This window comes from Rhinoraja longicauda, chromosome 2, assembly GCF_053455715.1.
Source record: "Rhinoraja longicauda isolate Sanriku21f chromosome 2, sRhiLon1.1, whole genome shotgun sequence".
Classification (NCBI taxonomy): Eukaryota; Metazoa; Chordata; class Chondrichthyes; order Rajiformes; family Arhynchobatidae; genus Rhinoraja; species Rhinoraja longicauda.
The window spans coordinates 105312048-105330303 of NC_135954.1; the positions used below are offsets into that span (position 1 = coordinate 105312048).

The following is an 18256-nucleotide window of genomic DNA, read 5'->3' on the forward strand; positions in this document are numbered from 1 at the left end:
GACTTGGCCTCCACAGTCGTCTGTGGCTATGAATTCAAGACTCTCCCATTACTGGAAATAACCTTTTCACATCCACTCTCCTTAGGCCTTTCATGATTCAGTAGGTTTCAATGAGATCCCCTCTCATCCGTCTAAACTCCAGTGTGTACCGGCCTAAAACCGTCAAATACTCATTATATATGGGTTCATTTTTGTAAGCCTCTGGACCCTCTCCAAGCACATCCCGCCTCAGATGTGGGGCCCAAAATGCAACTGCCATCTGACAATCCCCTTTTAAGATAATCTCTCTCTAACCTCTACACCAAGCAAAACCCCAGCATGCAAATTGTTGTCTGCCCTTTAGGTTGCTCTTCTGGTGATCTTAGACATACGTCCACCACCTTCCCGATTTCATTTCCAAATGAAACTAGCAGAGGTTGATCACTTTCATGAGACCGTATTATGGGGTCCTCAAGTTGCCAGCGGAAATTAGAGCAAATGTGTAGGGAAATCGCAAACAGTTGTAAGAAAAATAGGATAGTATTAGTTGGAGATTTTAACTTCCCTCCAATTGAATGGATCACTAATAGTAAATCTACAAAATTGTCATAATTGACCTTCTTGCTTACTTCTTCAAAAAATTCAAATTCCTAAGATGTGATCTCCCAAGCACAAAGCCATTGGTGGCTATCCCTAATCAACCGGTCTTTACAAATGCATGTGTATCTTATCCCTCAGAATCCATTCCAAAAGCTTACCTACCACACATAGAAGAAATTGCAGGCGCCCTGGCTGAGATGAATCATAATTGGATTCAGGTGAGTTGCCAGAATGTTGCACGTCTATTTAAGAAGGGCTGCAAGGAAAAGCTTGGGAACTGTAGACCAGTGAGCCTAACATCTGTAGTAGGCAAGTTATTGCAGAGTATTCGGAGGGATAAGATAAATGTGCATTTGGATAGACGGGGACTGATTGGGAATAGTCAGCATGGTTTTGTGCATGGGAGGTCGTGTCTCATGAATCTGAGTGAGTTTTTTGAAGGTAATCAAAAAGATCGATAAAGGTAGTCATAGATGTTGTCTATATAGACCTTGGCAAAGCATTTGATAAGGTTCCGCACGGTAGGCTGCTCTGGAAGGTTGCATCTCATGGGATCTGGGGAGAGCTAGCTGACTGGATAAAGAATTGACTTCATGAAAAGAAGCAGAGGGTGAAAATGGAAGGTTGTTTTTCGTACTGGAGGCCTGTGACAAGTTGTCACAGGGGATCAGTGTAGGGCCTTTTGCTCTCTTTGTGGTTTAGATCAATGATTTGGATGAGTATGTACAATGCATGATTAGTAAATTCGCAGAAGTAAAGTTGATGGTATCATAAATAGCGAAGAAGGTTATCAAAAATTACAACAGGATCTTGATCAGTTGTTCAATTGTGCTGAGGAATGATTAATGGAGTTTAATGTAGATGCATGTAAGGTGTTGCATTTTGAGAAGTCACACCAGGACAGGATCCTCAATAAATGGCAGGGCTCCAGGGAGCATTATAGTGCAGAGGGATCTAAGAGTGCAGGTACATAGTTCCTTGAAAGTGGCATTACTTATAGATACGGTGGTCAAGAAGGCTTTCGGCACATTGGCCTTCATCAGTCAGGATATTGAGTACAGAAGATAGAAACAAAGTGCTGGAGTAACTCAGCAGGTCAGGCAGCATCTCTGGAGAAAAAGTATGAGTAGGGGGTGTTACAGTTGTACAAAACATTGGTGAGGCCACATTGGGAGTATTGTGTTCAGTTTTGGTCACCCTGTTATAGGAAAGATGTTGTTAAACTGGGAAAGAGTGCAGAGAAGACTTGCAAGGATATTGTCAGGACTAGAGGGCTACTGGGAGAGGTTGGGCAGGCTAGGACTTTATTCCTTGGAACAAAGGAGGATGAGGGGGCAGATTTACTCAGAACTCGAGGTGCAACTTTTCATACATGGTGGTGGGTATATGGAACAAGTTCAATGTGCAAATTCCCTAGTATTCATGTCTTTCTCCATGGTAAAAACAGAAGGGAAATATTCATTGAGGATCTCACCAACCTCCTGTGGTTGACAATCCTTAATCAGTCCTTGACTTTCCAAAGTATGTATTTCCTGGACCTGACAAACCCCTCAAAAAATATAACCACTGATGTTAAGCTTTTTTGCCAACTGAGATTTCTTTTTCTAAAGTGTTGCAAGCCCATTTCACAATTTTTAAAAATTAATTTGCATGCAACTTCCAAAAACGTGTGCTCACAGGCTGAGAATTGCTGAGGTATATTGTTTTGAGAATTGTTCTTGCTCACTCATGGGAGCAGTTGTTACAAGACAGTTGTGTTATATTGACTTCCTCCGGTGTCATTTAAAAACAAAATCAAAACTACCAATGGTCTAGAATTGGGCAGTCTTGACAAATACAACAGCATTTATTTTCAAACATCTTGCCATTTCAAACCTGAATGACTGACATTTATTGCTTCAGCATAACATTTTGTTAGTTAATAATAATATATTCCTTTATTCGTCCCACACCGGTGATATTTACAGATAATGAACATGAATAATAATTTTCAGATGCATGCTTCTGGTCAAGTGTGTGAAAGTACTGTAATATTTACTGTCAGGATTTCTTTATAATTGTAAAAACATTTTACATAGAAACATGAAAAATGTTCTACCAAGAGGCTGGCCAGATCAAAAGGCCAGCAGGATGCTAGGAGTGAACTCTATGCATATAGGTAAATCTCCAACAATTGATCAAATTGTGGTGGGGGTGGAGGCAAATTTGGACTCCTACACTGAAGCTGGGGGACAGGAAAGGTTGAGTCATAGTCAAGTGGTCCTTTGCTTTAAAGAAACAGCCTCACGTATCCAGTCTCTCCTTACAACTCAAGCCATCCAGTTCCTGCAACATTCTTGTGAACCTTTTTTGTACCCTCTCCACCTTAATCACATCCTTCCGTATGGTGACCAGAACTGCCCACAATCTTTCAGCTGCACTCACCAACATTCTAAACAGTTGTTAAATGATTTCTCAATGTTTCGACTCAATGCCCCATCTATATAGGCAAGCATGCCATATGTTTTCTTTATCACCTTGTTGCCAGCATGGCGACTTTCAGGGAACTATGTACATGTCCTCCTAGGTCTCACTGTTCTAGACCACTCTCCAGTGCCCTATCATTTACAGCGTAAATACAGCCCTGGATTAACTTCCCAAAATGCATCACATTGCACTTGTCTAAATAAAATTCCAATGACCATTTGTAATCTTTGACAACCTTCTTCATTGTCCACCACATAATTTCTGATGTCATCCTCTAATTTACTCATCATGCCACCTATGTTCTCTGCCAAATCAGTAATACAGATTGCAAACAACAGTGGATCAAGCACATATTTCCTGCAGCAGACTACTCACTGGTCACAGGCATCCAATCTGAAAACAATTCACCAGAACAACCCTCTGAATACTTCCACCAAGCCCATCTTGCATCCAAATCAGCTACCTCACTCTGGATGCTACCTCACTCTGGGTCCTTCCTGACCTGTCTCCCATGCAAGAGATGGAAACATTGTGAGTGGGGAATTGGGATCATTGATAGATGAGTCAAGGATAGATGAGTTGTTCACTGACAGACACAGGTCAAATGAAGTAAAAGGCAGAGTTGAGAAAGTTACCGAGTTGGAAATAGATGGTCTTAAGTCATGGCATAACTTCATTGAACAAATTTCATGGTGAGTTCAAAAAAGAAACCAAGAATGCAAGCAGTTTGGTTCTCGACCCGAAACGTCACCCATTCCTTCTATCCAGAGATGCTGCCTGTCCCCCTGAGTTACTCCAGCATTTTGTGTGTATCTTTGGTGTAAACCAACTTCTGCAATTCCTTCCTACACATTGGTTCACTTTCAGACTGTTGTCATGCATGCACAAAAATATGCTATCGGTACAATTCTCTGCTACCATTCAGGAGGAAATAAAAATGCCAAATTATGTAGGTGTTGACATTTCGACAGCTATAGTTTATCTGATAGTATTCTCATCTTAAAGTCCATAAACTGCATATTCAAGTGCCAGGATGTATGACTTGCAAGTACACAGATGATAAGAAATGTGTTCTTGTTGATGGTGAAAAAGAGAGATTCAAGCCACATGACAATAATAATGATTTATTTGGTAAGATGGGCAGTGCATGTCAAATAGAATGTAATCCTGATGAACATCAGATGAAGCTTGATGAGTAAACTAATAAGGGTAGGACATGGAGAATGAATGGAAAGGCCCTATGCAGCAAAGATGAACAGAGGGACTTTGTCCTTATCCCAGAATCCAGGAAGAACGCAGTACAAGTACAGACAGTGGTGGAGAAATGTAGGATACTTGCTTATATTCGGCAAGATAGGAGAAAGGAGGTTATGATGCAAGTTGGCAAAATATCGATTAGGCTACAGTTGGGGCTCTGCACAAAGTCATAGTAGATATGATCTGAGAGGGTGCAGAGGAAAAATGATCTGAGAGGATGCAGAGGAAATTCACAAGGATATGGCCTGAGATTGGCTTCAGTTATGTATAGACTAGATAGGCTGGGTTTGGTGTCCTTGGGATAAAGCAGGCAGAGGAAGGAAGAGTGAGGGAGAGTCTAACTGAGGTATACAAAATTACTAAGGTCATGGATAGAGTTGGGGATCTTTGGGATATCAATTTAAAAGTTTTACTTTGCATTGTGCCAGCAGACGGATGAGTGTTCAACCAGGTTCTCAAGACAGCAGGGGGGTGGGAGAAGAAAGGATCTGTGCCAGACCCCCAACACAGTAACACAGTAAGTAATAAACATCTCTACAATAACCACTTGTTGTACCATTTCCATTAACACTATCTTTTCTGAAACCACATCCCAAGTACCAAACAAGGTATATTGAAAAAAAGAAAATAACACAATATAGAATTCTATACTTTGTAAGGTAGAAAAAATGAAGTTTCAATTTTGCTACCACAGAACAAGTGCCACAGACACAACTTCCCAAAGCAAGCTGAACAAAAACAACCACACCAAAACTTGCACTTCAACTTAAGCAAAATATATATTTGCAGTGCAAGAAATAAAAACTCAATACGTAACTTAACCTATTGCTAAAGCACATAAAATTATAGTCTGTGTTGTTTATGTAAATATATAATATAAATATATAATATAAGTAATGTAAATATGTAATATAAATATATAATATAGTTGCTGTGGATAGAATTGAGGAATTGTAGAGGTAAGAAGATACTAATGGGAGTAATCTACAAACCCCCAAACAGCAGCCTGGATATAGGGTGCAAGTTGCAGCTGGAGTTAAAATTGGCATGTAACAAAGGTAATGCCACTGTGGTTATGGGAGATTTCAATTTGCAGGTAGACTGGGAAAGGGAATTTGTAAAGTGCCTTAGAGCAGCTTGGAGCCTACCAGAGAGAAGGCAATTCTGGATTTAGTGTTGGCTAATGAACTAGATTTAATAAGGCAGGGGTTCCCAACCTTTTTCATCCCGTTTACCCCTTTGCAACTTTTCGAAAGTAAATTTACCCCCACCCTGTTTTGTTCAGTAATTTGAGTTTACACTTCTACCATAATAAAGCAACCGACAAACGGGAAATTTTAAAATACTGTTTTAAACATTATTATTTTAAGTTCAAATAACAATAATAATAGCACATAACAATGTTATTTCACTTATTTATGAACAACTAATGTATACCAGGACCAATTACAGTCAGTCAAATATGTACAAATCCAGAATCAACAAATTTACCCCAGGGTAGGTGAAATTTACCCCAGGTTGGGAACCCTTGTAATAAGGGAACTCAAGATAAAGGAACCGCTAGGAGGTAGTGACCATAATATGATAAGTTTTAATCTGCTTTTTGAAAGGGAGAAGGTTAAATCAGAAGTGTCAGTGTTGCAGTTGAACAAAGGCGACTATGAAGGAATGAGGGAGGAGCTGGCCAAGGTCGACTGGAAAAGGATCCTAGCAGGAATGACGGTAGAACAGCAATGGCAGGAAGTTCTGGGCATAATCCAGAAGATGCAGGATTATTTCATTCCAAAGAGGAAGGAAGATTCTAAAGGGAATAAGAGGCAACCGTGGCAGACAAGGGAAGTTAGGGACGGTATCAAACTAAAAGAGAAGGTGTATAACATAGCAAAGAGTAGGGGAAAGCCAAAGGATTGGGAAACTTTCAACGGACATCAGAAGGTAACAAAAAGCGCAATACAGGGTAAAAAGATGAAGTACGGAGGGAGGTAAGCTCGCCAAAAATATAAAGAAGGATAGGAAAAGCTTCTTTCGGTATAATAAGTGAAAAACATTAAAGACAATTGTGGGTCCCTTGAAGGCAGAAACAGGTGAAATTATGATGTGGAACAAGGAAATGGCGGAAGAGTTGAACAGATACTTTGGTTCTGTTTTCACTAAGGAAGACACAATCTCCCAGATGTACTAGAGGACCGAGGATCTAGGGAGACAGAGGAACTGAAAGAAATTTGCATTAGGCGAGAAATACTTAATTAAAGAAGTAATAACGGCGTATTTGGATAGCAGTAAAATGATTCGTCCGGTCAGCATTGATTTATAAAGGGGAAATCCTGCTTGACTATTCTTCTGGAATTTTTTGAGGATGTGACAAGTAAAATGGATGAAGGAGAGCCAGTGGATGTAGTGTATCTGGACTTTCAGAAAGCCTTTGATAAGGTCCCACACAGGAGATTAGTGGGAAAAATTAGAGCACATGTTATTGGGAGTAGAGTTTTGACATGGATAGAGAATTGGTTGGCAGACAGGAAACAAAGAGTAGGAATAAACAGGTCCCTGTCAGAATGGCAAGCAGTGGCGAGTGGAGTGCCGCAAGGCTCGGTGCTGGGGCCGCAACTTTTACAATATATATTAATGATTTAGATGATGGAATTAAAAGTAACTAACAAATTTGCAGATAACACAAAGCTGGCAGTTTGAACTGCGAAGAGGATGCTAGGAGGTTGCAGGGTGAATTGGACAGGTTGAGTTAGTGGCCAGATGCATGGCAGATGCAGTATAATGTAGATAAATGTGAGGTTATCCACTTTGGGGACAAGAACGAGGAGGCAGATTATTATCTCAATGGTGTCAGATTAGGAAAAAGGGAAGTGCAACGAGACCTGGGTGTCCTTGTACACCAGTCACTGAAAGTAAATATGCAGGTACAGCAGGCAGTGAAGAAAGCTAATGACATGTTGGTCTTCATAACGAGAGGATTTGAGTACAGCAGTAAGGAGGTCCTTCTGCAGTTGTACAAGGCCCTGGTGAGATCACATCTGGAGTATTGTGTGCAGTTTTGGTCTCCTAATTTGAGGAAGGACATCCTTGCTGTTGAGGGAGTGCAGCGTAGGTTCACGAGGTTAATCCCCAGAATGGCATGACTGTCATATGAGGAAAGATTGGAAAGACTGGGCTTGAATTGACTGGAATCGAGAAGGATGAGAGGAGATCTTAAGGAAACATATAAAATTATAAAAGGACTGGACAAGCTAGATGCAGGAAAAAATGTTCCCAATGTTGGGGGAGTTCAGAACCAGGGGCCACAGTCTAAGAATAAAGGGGAGGGCATTTAAAACTGAGATGAGAAAAAACTTTTTCACCAGAGAATTGTGAATTTGTGGAATTCTCTACCACAGAAGGCAGTGGAGACCAATTCGCTGGATGAATTTACGAGAGTTAGATAGAGCTCTAGGGGCTAGCGGAATCAAGGGGTATGGGGAGAAGGCAGGCACGGGTTTGTGGATGATCAGCCATGATCACAATGAATGGCGGTGCTGGCTCAAAGGGCCGAATGGCCTCCTGCTGCACCTATTTTCTATGTTACTTTATCCAAACCAATGTAAGATTTAAAAAATGGTGAGACTTTAATACTAATACCATCAGAAAATTGTAATTTTATTCTAATGTCAATAATTGTTTTCCTTTACTCATAATATTTACATTTCCCTGCTGACAACAAATGCCAGAAAACCTAATGATTCTTGAAAGCTAAACTGAATGGTCTATGGAATCCTCAATCTAAAATATTCAAAAAGGTTAAGCACAAGAGTAAAATCTTTGTTTTTACACTTGTACTTTACCTCTGCAAATGGTTCCAGAGTTATTACAGAATTCACCAGAACAATAAAGACAAACCATAGTTAATCTATGGCAGACATATTCATCTGCTTTATAGGATTAAAATGATATGCAATAAAATACCTTGAATCAATATCGGCAAATTAACTAAGACAAGACATAGGAAACTATCTTCACACATTGATTCAGATGGTCAAACCTTCGAAAAATCTTGAAAAAAATAACTGTGCCCTCCAAAATGGAAACATTTAATTTCATTACTTGCAACTTTTATGCTATCCTGCTTGGTAACAAATATTAACAAAGAGACAGTATCATCCCTGCTGATATTTTATTATCAAAATGTAGATTGCAGTGCTGTAAATAAAAAAGGTTTATCTGTTAATTGAGTATTTGAAAATGTTAAGTGCCTCCATTATGCTAAAAACATCCAGATCTTGCTGTTTTTTTTACCTGTTTCTGTCTCATCTTGCATCACTATTTTGCAGTCTGCTTTTCATCTCTTTCTGCTCATTCTACATAAAAGGTTCTTAATCAATTTGCATTTATGGGATTAAAATAAGAAACAATTACATCAAAGTGACGTCACTAGCAGATTCCTGACTAGATCTTTTCGATGCAATAAAGGTCACAAATAATAAGTTGCCTACGTAGCTGTGAGTCACATTCAAAGTGGTAATACATTATCAGGATTTCCTTTCAAAAGACAAAATATGCCTGCTTCACCGAATAACAGAGAATAACAGAGAAGAAAGTCTTCTCTGCATTTATATCTTTCTGTGCAAAGAACATTTTGAAAAAAATTAATCAATGGAAGCATTTACTGCAAAAAGCAGCTTCTATATGTGTTTAAAAAAAGATTAGTTATAATTTAGCAAAAGGAACTTGTTACTGAACTCTACACTTCAAAAGGGCATCTCTTGGGAAAGTTGCACATTACAATAAAATGATAAGAATAAAAAATAACGTAGACAACAAATAGCCCATAATTTAAAACCAATGCTGCCAATTTGAAGCTCAACATTCCTGACAACACATGGCACCATAAATCAAGCAAGAAAGTGTTCTTAAATTTCATCACTTGAGTCCTTTTTGTAGAGAGATTTTTGCTGTTCTTTGCAAGATGTGGATGTCACTGTTTCAGTCAGCATTTTTGTCGCCCATCCCAAATTACCTCCCTACGGGCTGTCATTTCAGAAGTAGTATACAATGTGTAGGGTAGAGGGAAGAGGCTGAAAATAATTAGCTGGGTAAAGAGAGGGCATTAAATATGAATGGCAGGAAAAGTTAAAGAAAATCCAAAAGAATTTTAAGAATATCTTTAGGAGAGATTAATGGGAACGAGCAAGGCATCAATGTAGCAAATGTTCATGAAGTTGGGAACTTGAAGACGAGGTCTTAAATGAACATATCTCACCTGTGTTCACAAAACAGAAGAAATTCTGTTGGAGAATTCAAGGAGGGTGAAGGTAGAATTGTAGAACAAATTACCATTGAAAAGAAAGTGGACTTAAGATTTATTTAGCAGCCATAATCAGGCCGGTGAGGTCATTGCTGTATCTCAGAAAATGTCAAATTTCCCCTGATCAAAGAAGAGATGTTAAATTTAAAGATACTGGAGAACAGTAATTGTGGTATCTTCATTCAAGAAGACCAGCAGGAATAAGGCAGGTTACAGGTCTAACAACAGTTACACGTGAAATTATTGGGAAAACATCACAAGGATCAGTATTAACTCACATGGAAAGGCAAGACCAATCCAGGATGATATCCTGTTTGATTTATTTGACAGCATTTTTCAGAAGTAATTAGGTTTATCCATGATAGCTATGTCATTGATACGGTCTACACGACAAAATCCCACGTTATGAAAGTAGGAGACAGAAATTTGTCGAATTAGATCCAAAATTGGATTGGTAACAAAAGACAAAGTGATTTTGCTGTTGAGCTTTATTCTTGCCATTGGCAGTCCATGATCAGTGGTGTATCACCGGAATAAGTATTGCAACCCTTGCTGTTTGTTATATATAGTAATTATTTAAATGAGAATGTAGGATGTTTGGTTGGCAAGTTCTCAGATAAGAAATATGATAGCATTTCTCATAGTGAAGACAGTTATCTTTGGTTATAGGCAGTGTTGATAGAACATGGAAAAGTACAGAAGAGGGACAGGCCCACAATGTCTGTGCCAAACATGATCCCAAGATAAGCTAATCTCACCTACCTTCTCCGACCTGCTGAGTTACTCCAGCACTTTGTGTTTTACACAAGGTAACAGCATCTGCTGTTCCTTGTGTCTACGTCTTCTCAAAATTAGTATTGAGATAAGCACGAGGAAACATCATAGCATAGAAGGCTACAGGTTGAGACCCGGAAAATAAGATTGGTGCAGATAGGTAGTGGATGACCTCACATAAATATTTTGGGCTGAAGCGCCACTTTCTATTCTGCATAACTGTGATTTAAAGATAATTAAAAGTCAGTCATGATGGGTCTGAGATTACACACCGGTCAAAATATTAAGAGAATATATGCCTTCCTCTGAAAAACATTTGTTAACTGGGTATTTTTTTTAAACAATCCAATAGTTTTACAGTCTTATTAGCTTAGCTGCAGAATGGCAGGCAGTGACTAGTGGGGTACCGCAAGGCTCAGTGCTGGGACCCCAGCTATTTGCAATATATATTAATGATTTGGACGAGGGAATTGAATGCAACATCTCCAAGTTTGCGGATGACACGAATCTGGGGGGCAGTGTTAGCTGTGAGGAGAATGCTAGGAAAATGCAACGTGACTTGGATAGGTTAGGTGAGTGGGCAAATGCATGGCAGATGCAGTATAATGTGGATAAATGTGAGGTTATCCACTTTGGTGGCAAGAACAGGAAAGCAGACTATTATCTGAATGGTGGCCGATTAGAAGAGGAGATGCAGCGAGACCTGGGTGTTGTGGTCCAGTCATTGAAAGTAGGCATGCAGGTGCAGCAGGCAGTGAAGAAAGCGAATGGTATGTTGGCATTCATAGCGAGGGGATTTGAGTATTGGAGCAGGGAGGTTCTGCTGCAGTTGTACAGGGCATTGGTGAGACCACACCTGGAGTATTGCATACAGTTTTGGTCTCCTAATCTGAGGAAAGACATTCTTGCCATAGAGGAAGTACAGAGAAGGTTCACCAGATTGATTCCTGGGATGGCAGGACTTTCATATGAAGAAAGACTGGATAGACTCGGCTTGTACTCGCTGGAATTTAGAAGATTGAGGGGGGATCTTATAGAAACTTACAAAATTCTTAAGGGGTTGGACAGGCTAGATGCAGGAAGATTGTTCCCGATGTTGGGGAAGTCCAGAACAAGGGGTCACAGTTTAAGGATAAGGGGGAAGTCTTTTAGGACCGAGATGAGAAAGTTTTTTTTCACACAGAGAGTGGTGAATCTGTGGAATTCTCTGCCACAGAAGGTAGTTGAGGCCAGTTCATTGGCTATATTTAAGAGGGAGTTAGATGTGGCCCTTGTGGCTAAAGGGATCAGGGGGTATGGAGAGAAGGCAGGTACGGGATACTGAGTTGGATAATCAGCCATGATCATATTGAATGGCGGTGCAGGCTCGAAGGGCCGAATGGCCTACTCCTGCACCCATTTTCTATGTTTCTATAAAAGATTTAAACGTCAGGAATTTCTGCTGTCCATTGCTGTCTGGCAACTACGACAACCTGTGGTCTACCCAGACTTTAGGGGTACTGTCTGTAGATTTTGCATGTTCTCCCTCTTAAGATTTGGGTTTCTTTTGGGCATTAGTTTCCTCTGACATTCAAAAATGTGTTGGTGTATCGACTAATTTGGTCAGAGTATGTTGCCCTTGGTATGAAGATGAGTGGTGGAATGTGTAAGGAGTTGTTTCTGAAGAGAAACAAATGAAACGCCACATTATCATCTTGTCCAATAAATCAATTTCTCGTACCTTGAACAACGACTTGGCTGCCTGGAACAAAGAACTGTTGTGTCCCATCACCTGACTGTGTAGCATATTGCACAATGGTTGTCCCAGGCTGAGGTGTTCCTGCATTTGTCATGGTAAGTGTCTGTAATCCTTGCACTCCATCAGCTCCTGGATTTGCAATCTGAATAGTTCCACCTTGTGCGATTGCAACTGAAACAAAACAGATCAAAACAAGTAGAGATATGTAGAAACATTTTCAGGGCATGTCAAAGAATTTGTCAAGAGAAATTTTCATGACAATCTGGAATTCTGATCTATATATATTACATAACTATGAAACTGAACAAATAATCACAATATGAGCCCACATTTAATGGTCTGTAGATTATGCTATCTAAAATACGAGAACCATGACCTCAACTGGCATAAACTCTCCAAGAGGAGATGGAACTGCAATCTGATTTTATTTCTCAGCAGGATATTTATCAGACTATGAATGAGATCAATTATGTATAGGTCACCACCCACTTCCCCACTCGCCTCGCATCTCACCGCCAAGATATTAAAAAAGATAGTGAGATAAAATAGCAGTACATACTGTATTGACCAGTACTCGTCTGGTAGATAGAAGTTGGTACTGCCATTGTAGTGATAGCAGCTGTTGCTCCTTCTTCCTCAGATTTTTCTTCATCAATCTTTGGAACACCAGGTGCATCAGAAGATAATTCATTTAGGATTTTTCTGAAATAACATTATCATAACATTATGATATAAGAACTCTTAACAATTTTATTCATTATTAAATCATAACTATGGTTTTTTATCACAATTCCACAAAACAAGATGCCAAAACTACAAATAAACAAATGTTCAATCCCATGAAACTAATAAGGCTAACTCATTGATTCTCAGCATTTAACTTTATCAGTGACCAGGATGCATAATACACTGAGCAAATTGTTTCAGTACAATTTAGTTCAGACAGTGAAAGGGTTCCAAACACACATAATTGTTTCCAATAGCTGGAAAAGATCTGAAATTCACAAAGTGCATTGAATCAAAGTTTTGACTCTCAGGAAAGGATAACACAAGAAAGTAAACCGGTAGTTGATATTTTAAGCTTAATTACTGGCATTCATGTTGCATTCTTCCATAACTAAAATTGGCAATGGAAGAATCTCCACTTCTTGCTTAATCGACCGATTGTCTGGTTTTATTCTCAACTGAATGTGGTATGATTTTAGTTACGATGAAAGACAACCATAAAAATATGGCCACTGAATTAGCCTAAATGCATCTTTACAGCTATATAACACTGCTACCAATCTAATTTTGTGGATTCTACTGCAGTGTGGTCTTGCAGCACTAGATGTTCACATGGTTACACAAACAATTTTAAATAACAATATTAACTGAGGAAAAGATATATGATCAAAGTGAATATAAAGATTTTTCCAAAACAGAAGCATTCAATAAACTGTCACAATTTCATTCACTTCTTGCTATTGAAGAGAAGGGAGATTCAATGCAGTTGAATCTCCCTGCTCTTCAATAGAACAAAGTGATTGAATATAGTCCACATCATGATTTGAAATCCCTTAATCATGACAGTAATCCACATTAACAGGAACCGAGAACTTTATGGTGCAACAAAAGCTTGCATTTATACAGGTAGTTACGTAAAATATCTCAATGCACTTCACATAAACATGAACAAACAAAATAACACTGAACTAAACCAAAAGATATCATGGGAGATGTCTGCAAGTTTGTTCAGAATTATGAATTTAAAGAACACATTTAGAAAAATTGAATGCAATGGAAAGCAATTTCAAAGTTAGATACAACATAGCTGAAAGCATTGCCTTCACTGGTTAAGGTTTGAAAATCAGAAATGCATAAGGTGGCAGAATTATAAAGTACAGAGACTGTAAATGGCCATTTGGCTGGAATAGATTCCAAAAATAAGGATAAATATGCAATTTGGAGTATTCAAACACAGAAGTTGAAAAACCAGTAAAATTCAATGTCAAGTACGATTGGAATAGGACAGCATGAGTTTAGAAATGGGCAGCATAAATTTATATTTAAATCGGTAGTTATAAAGCATGCACTGCACAAAATCAGTCAAGTTCTCAAACAGAGACACAAAGTGCTGGAGTAACTTAGTGGGTCAGGCAGCATCTCTGGAGAAAAAAAAGATGGGCGACGGGCCCGACCAGAAACATCACCCATCCTTTTTCTCCAGAAATGCTTCCTGAATTGCTGAGTTACTCCAGCGCTATGTATCTATCTTTGGTCTGGACCAGCTCTGCAGTTCCTTGCTTGGTTTTACATAAGGTTCTCAAACATGCTGCTGAACAAACAAGGACAATTAGACCCAAGGATTACCAGTACCTGACAGTTTTACTCCCAATTCATCAGGACTCAAAGAAAATGCTTCCTCTGTTACAGTATCCTACATAATCCTAAAACTTCTTGCATAACAGCAATGTGGAAGCAATTTTAGCAAATGATTCAAGGAGGTGGTCTACAACGTCCTTCTTAAAGGCACTGAAGGTTGGGTTACAAATATTGCACAATGTCCATAATCTATATTAGACAATAGACAATAGGTGCAGGAGGAGGCCATTCGGCCCTTCGTGCCAGCACCGCCATTCAATGTGATCATGGCTGATCATTCTCAATCAGTACCCCGTTCCTGCCTTCTCCCCATACCCCCTGACTCCGCTATCCTTAAGAGCTCTATCCAGCTCTCTCTTGAATGCATTCAGAGAATTGGCCTCCACTACCTTCTGAGGCAGAGAATTCCACAGATTCACAACTCTCTGACTGAAAAAGTTTTTCCTCATCTCAGTTCTAAATGGCCTGCCCCTTATTCTTAAACTGTGCCCCCTTGTTCTGGACTCCCCCAACATTGGGAACATGTTTCCTGCCTCTAACGTGTCCAACCCCTTAATAATCTTATACGTTTCGATAAGATCTCCTCTCATCCTTCTAAATTCCAGTGTATACAAGCCTAGTCGCTCCAGTCTTTCAACATATGATAGTCCCGCCATTCCGGGAATTAACCTAGTAAACCTACGCTGCACGCCCTCAATTGCAAGAATATCCTTCCTCAAATTTGGAGACCAAAACTGCACACAGTACTCCAGGTGCGGTCTCACTAGGGCCCTGTACAACTGCAGAAGGACCTCTTTGCTCCTATACTCAACTCCTCTTGTTATGAAGGCCAACATTCCATTGGCTTTCTTCACTGCCTGCTGTACCTGCATGTTTCCTTTCAGTGACTGATGCACTAGGACACCCAGATCTTGTTGTACGTCCCCTGTTCCTAACTTGACACAATTCAGATAATATTCTGCCTTCCTATTCTTACCACCAAAGTGGATAACCTCACACATCCACATTAAACTGCATCTGCCATGCATCTGCCATGCATCCGCCCACTCACACAACCTGTCCAAGTCACCCTGCAACCTCATAGCATCTTCCTCACAGTTCACACTACCACCCAGCTTTGTATCATCGGCAAATTTGCTAATGGTACTCTTAATCCCTTCATCCAAGTCATTAATGTATATTGTAAATAGCTGCAGTCCCAGCACCGAGCCTTGTGGTACCCCACTAGTTACTGCCTGCCATTCTGAAAGGGACCCATTTATCCCCACTTTTTGCTTTCTGTCTGTCAACCAATTTTCTATCCATGTCAATACCCTACCTCCAATACCATGTGCTCTAATTTTGCCCACTAATCTCCTATGTGGAACCTTGTCAAATGCTGTCTGAAAGTCAAGGTACACCACATCCACCAGCTCTCCCCAGTCAATTTTCTTGGTTACATCCTCAAAGAATTCCAGAAGATTAGTCAAGCATGATTTCCCCTTCGTAAATCCATGCTGACTCGGAACAATCCTGTTACTACTATCCAAATGCTTCACAACTATTGTAATCAACTTAGAGCAGAACAAGTTGTACATCCCAAGGGCGCACTATATAAATGTAAAACTAGGATGTATCATCCTCCAACTGTTCATATATCATATCATATCATATCATATATATACAGCCGGATCATCTTCCTGTTCTAGAATTCATTCCAAATACAATAGTTGTAGCTCCACACCTCATGTAACACAGATGAATTTTCTCTCGTCCCAGTACGGTCCTGAAGCACTGCAGATTGACTGTTAAGAATCTCTAACGTGGTTTAAATGATCAATTGTTACACATCATCAATGTACACTGGAAGTTATTATGAGGTCACCAAAACCATTCTTAAATCATGTACATTATCAGCAACATGCAGGACCCAATTTACTTTTGCTAACACATCATGAATTTAATGAATTTGGAAGACTTGCTTAATGACAAAACTGAAATAGTTGTTTTTTTTCTTTTGATCAGGTCACATTTTAAACAAGATATTTTTGTTCCACATAATATTTTTGTGCAATACTCCTTTCAATTAAATTACAGATTTAGGAAGGCAACATTTTCTCCTTTGATTGATACAATTATTATTTCAGAGTGGAACCTGACATGCATAGCTCATGTTCAGTCAATTTACACAAATATTTTCAGAAATAATCGTGTGTTCAAATTTACATTGATTTAGTTATTGCCAAATTCCAATAACAAATGGTTACTAAAAGACAATGAGATTTTTATCCATACTATCGATGTTAAATGTCATCATTTGACTGGTAATGTTCTTAGGTTCTAGGAGCAGAATTAGGCAATTCGGCCAAACAAGTCTATTCTGCCATTCAATCAAGGCAGATCTATCTTTCTCCCTCGACCCCAATCTCCTGCCTTCTCCCAATAACCCTTGACATCCATATTCTCAATGTCCACCTTAAACAAAAAATACTGACTTGGCCTTCACAGCCTTCTTTGGTACAAATATAAATCAACCAAAGGTATTATATATTCGTTATCCTGTGCCATTATTATGATTAGTTAGTAATTAGTAGGGTGATAAGAGTCATAGCACTGTATAGGATGGAAACAGGCTCTTTATCCCATCTCATTAATGCCATTCATTTGGCAGCTCGTTCCAGGTATGCATCACCCTCTGTGTGAAAAGATTGCCCCTCAGGTCCCTTTCAAATCTTTGTCTCACTTGAAACCAATGCCCTTTAGGTTTAGATTGTCTTACTCTGGGAAAAAGACAGTGGCTGTTCACCTGATCTATGCTCGTCATTTGATATAACTCTATAAGGTCACCCCTTAACCTCCCACGCTTCAAGGTGAAAATACCTAGCTTTTCCAACCTCTCCTTATGTCAAACCCTGCTGATCCATTAACAACCTTGTAATTTTTCCTGACGTTTTACAGCTTAATGACATCCTTCCTATGGCAGGGCAACCAGACTAGAACATACTACTCCAAATGTGGCCCAGCTTCTGTAGTCAATACCCTGACCGATGAACACATGCATGTTGAATGCTTTCTTCACCACCCTGACCACACATGCTATCATCTTTATGGAGCAATGTACCTGCACACGTCTAGGTCTCTGTTCTACACACTCCAGGGCCCTACCATTCAATATGTAGGTTATACCCTGGTATTTCTTAACAAAATGCAATATTTTGTCCAGATTTATCCAGATTAAACTCAATCTGTCATTCCATGGCCCATTGCCTCAGTTAATCAAGATCCTATTGTAATCATAGATAATAATCTTCACTGACCACTGAACCACCAATTTGATGTTATCCGCAAACTTACTAACCATTCCATCCACATTTGCATTTAAATAGTTTATATAAATAACAAATAACAATGGACCCAGCCGCGACAAGTGAACTATAGGATCCCACCGATCTACTGTTACAGGCCTCCACAATCCCGGCCCTCTACTAATTCTGGCCTAGAATTCAGATCTATGTTTTAACATAACTTCATTTTTAATACACCTGGGCTCTAAACTCTGGAAGTTTCTTGCTGAACTTCATCTATTTTGACCAAGCTCTGACTCATTTGCAAATTGTGCTTGATAATTCACCAGTAAATTGCAGTGGTCAGGTTTCATTGTGTGAAAAGCTTCAAAGTGAATCAATGTATTATTGATATCTACTGAGCAATTCAGTGATTTAAAAAATTCTGTTAACCTCTCTGAACACACACAATTAACCACATCTTGAAAAGCGATCTTGGTAACAGTTCTTACAAAACTCTGA

The 18256-nt window shown here is 39.4% G+C and overlaps 1 protein-coding gene across 9 annotated transcripts in view; it reads right to left on the reverse strand.

Moving 5' to 3' along the window:
• The window catches only part of LOC144608045 (cAMP-responsive element modulator-like), an 87577-nt gene that overhangs the window by 9799 nt on the left and 59522 nt on the right, over positions 1-18256 (reverse strand). For all 9 annotated transcript variants that reach the window (XM_078425334.1, XM_078425305.1, XM_078425364.1 and 6 more), the window contains 2 exons: positions 12667-12809; positions 12090-12278 (listed from right to left, as the gene is read on the reverse strand). In XM_078425334.1, coding sequence (XP_078281460.1) covers positions 12090-12278; positions 12667-12809 — 332 coding nt within the window. The remainder of the gene's footprint in view (positions 1-12089; positions 12279-12666; positions 12810-18256) is intronic.